Consider the following 1,485-nt stretch of genomic DNA (forward strand, 5'->3'; position numbering starts at 1 on the left):
AAAAAAAATTGGTTTCACATATCTGTAATCTCAGCTACTCAGGAGGCTGAGGCAGGAGAATCTCTTGAACCCAAGAGGCAGAGATTGCAGTGAGCCAAGATCGCACAACTGCACTCCAGCCTGGGTGACAGAGTGAGGCTCTGTCTCAAAACAAACACATAATGCTAAGTTTCATACAGTAGAAAAAATAAACAAGATTATCTCAGAAATTAGCTCCTTCTAGGAATTTCTTAGCCCATATCATTATTGAACAGAAAAGAATTTCACAGCAATCACTTTTACAAGAGCCCCTTTTATGTCCTTGTTCCTCAGGCTGTAGATAAAAGGATTCATCATGGCAGTCACCACTGTGAACATCACAGCAGCTGCTATCTCTCTCTGAGTTGAGTGGGAGGATGAAGGGCTGAAATACAGAGATATGATGGTACCACAGAAGAGGAGAACCACAGCCAGGTGGGAGCCACAGGTGGAGAAGGCTTTCCATCTTCCCTTCATGGATAGGACCCTCAAGATGGCACAGGCGATGTGCATATAGGAAGCCAGGATGCAAAGAAATGGGGTGATCATGACTACGGCAGCCTCAGTAAGAATCATCACCTCATTGAGGTGTGTGTCTGAACAGGAGAGTTTCAGGAGGGGAGTCACGTCACAGAAGATGTGGGGGATGGTGTTGTCTGCACAGAATGAGAGTCGAGCCATCAGCAGGGTGTGCAGCAGAGCATTCAAGTTGGTAACCACCCGTGATCCAGTGACCAGCAGGGCACAGAGCTGATGGGTCATCTTTGCTGCGTAATGGAAGGGGTGGCACACAGTGATAAAGCGGTCATAGGCCATCACAGCCAGGAGGAAATTGTTCACGTCAGAAAACATACAGAGAAAACACATATGCATGAGACAGCTAGAGAAGGAGATGGTCTGAGTCCCAAGTATGTGATTGGCCAGCATCTTGGGGACGGTGGTGGAGGAGAAGCAGACGTCCACGAAGGACAGGTTGCTGAGGAAGAAGTACATGGGGGTGTGCAGGTGGGAGTCTGTGCTGACGGCCAGGATGAGCAGGTTCCCCAGGACGGTGGCCAGGTACATGCTCAGGAAAAGCACGAAGAGGAGATGCTGCTGCTGGGGCTGCCTGGAGAGTCCCAGGAGGAGGAACTCAGAGACGCTCGACTGGTTTGTCCTGCTCATGGGCCTGATCCCAGATGCAGATAAGACAGACAGAGATCAGCAATGTAGAAGCTGAGGCTCCAGACGCAACAAGTCAAGCTTCAACCATGGCCATGTTAACAAACCTGTATTAGGGTCACTCAGTTAGCATCTGCCCCTCGTCCCTACACCCCCAACTTCCAGTGTCCAGTCCTGGATGATGTGGGTCCTCCTATACTCACTCTTTCAATTTTATAAAATATAACACAAAACAATATGCAGACCCATACACTGCCCTCCTGTGCGATTATGCAAGTCTCTTTTAATATTTCCAGGCTTCTCCCA

General features: G+C 48.8%; 1 protein-coding gene across 1 annotated transcript; it reads right to left on the reverse strand.

Annotated features, from left to right (window-relative positions):
* Positions 1-243: 243 nt before the first annotated feature.
* Positions 244-1,205, reverse strand: LOC112614765 (putative olfactory receptor 1F2). Its single transcript, XM_025371481.1, has one exon. The coding sequence runs from the start codon at positions 1,180-1,182 to the stop codon at positions 244-246; it is 939 nt and encodes a 312-aa protein (XP_025227266.1). The 5' UTR covers positions 1,183-1,205.
* Between the last annotated feature and the right edge of the window lie 280 nt (positions 1,206-1,485).

This window comes from Theropithecus gelada, chromosome 20 (assembly GCF_003255815.1).
Source record: "Theropithecus gelada isolate Dixy chromosome 20, Tgel_1.0, whole genome shotgun sequence".
NCBI classification, from domain to species: Eukaryota; Metazoa; Chordata; class Mammalia; order Primates; family Cercopithecidae; genus Theropithecus; species Theropithecus gelada.

What these genes read in the sequence shown, in the direction of transcription:
- LOC112614765 (XM_025371481.1), bottom strand. Translation starts at nt 1,182, where the DNA reads ATGAGCAGGACAAACCAGTCGAGCGTCTCTGAGTTCCTCCTCCTGGGA.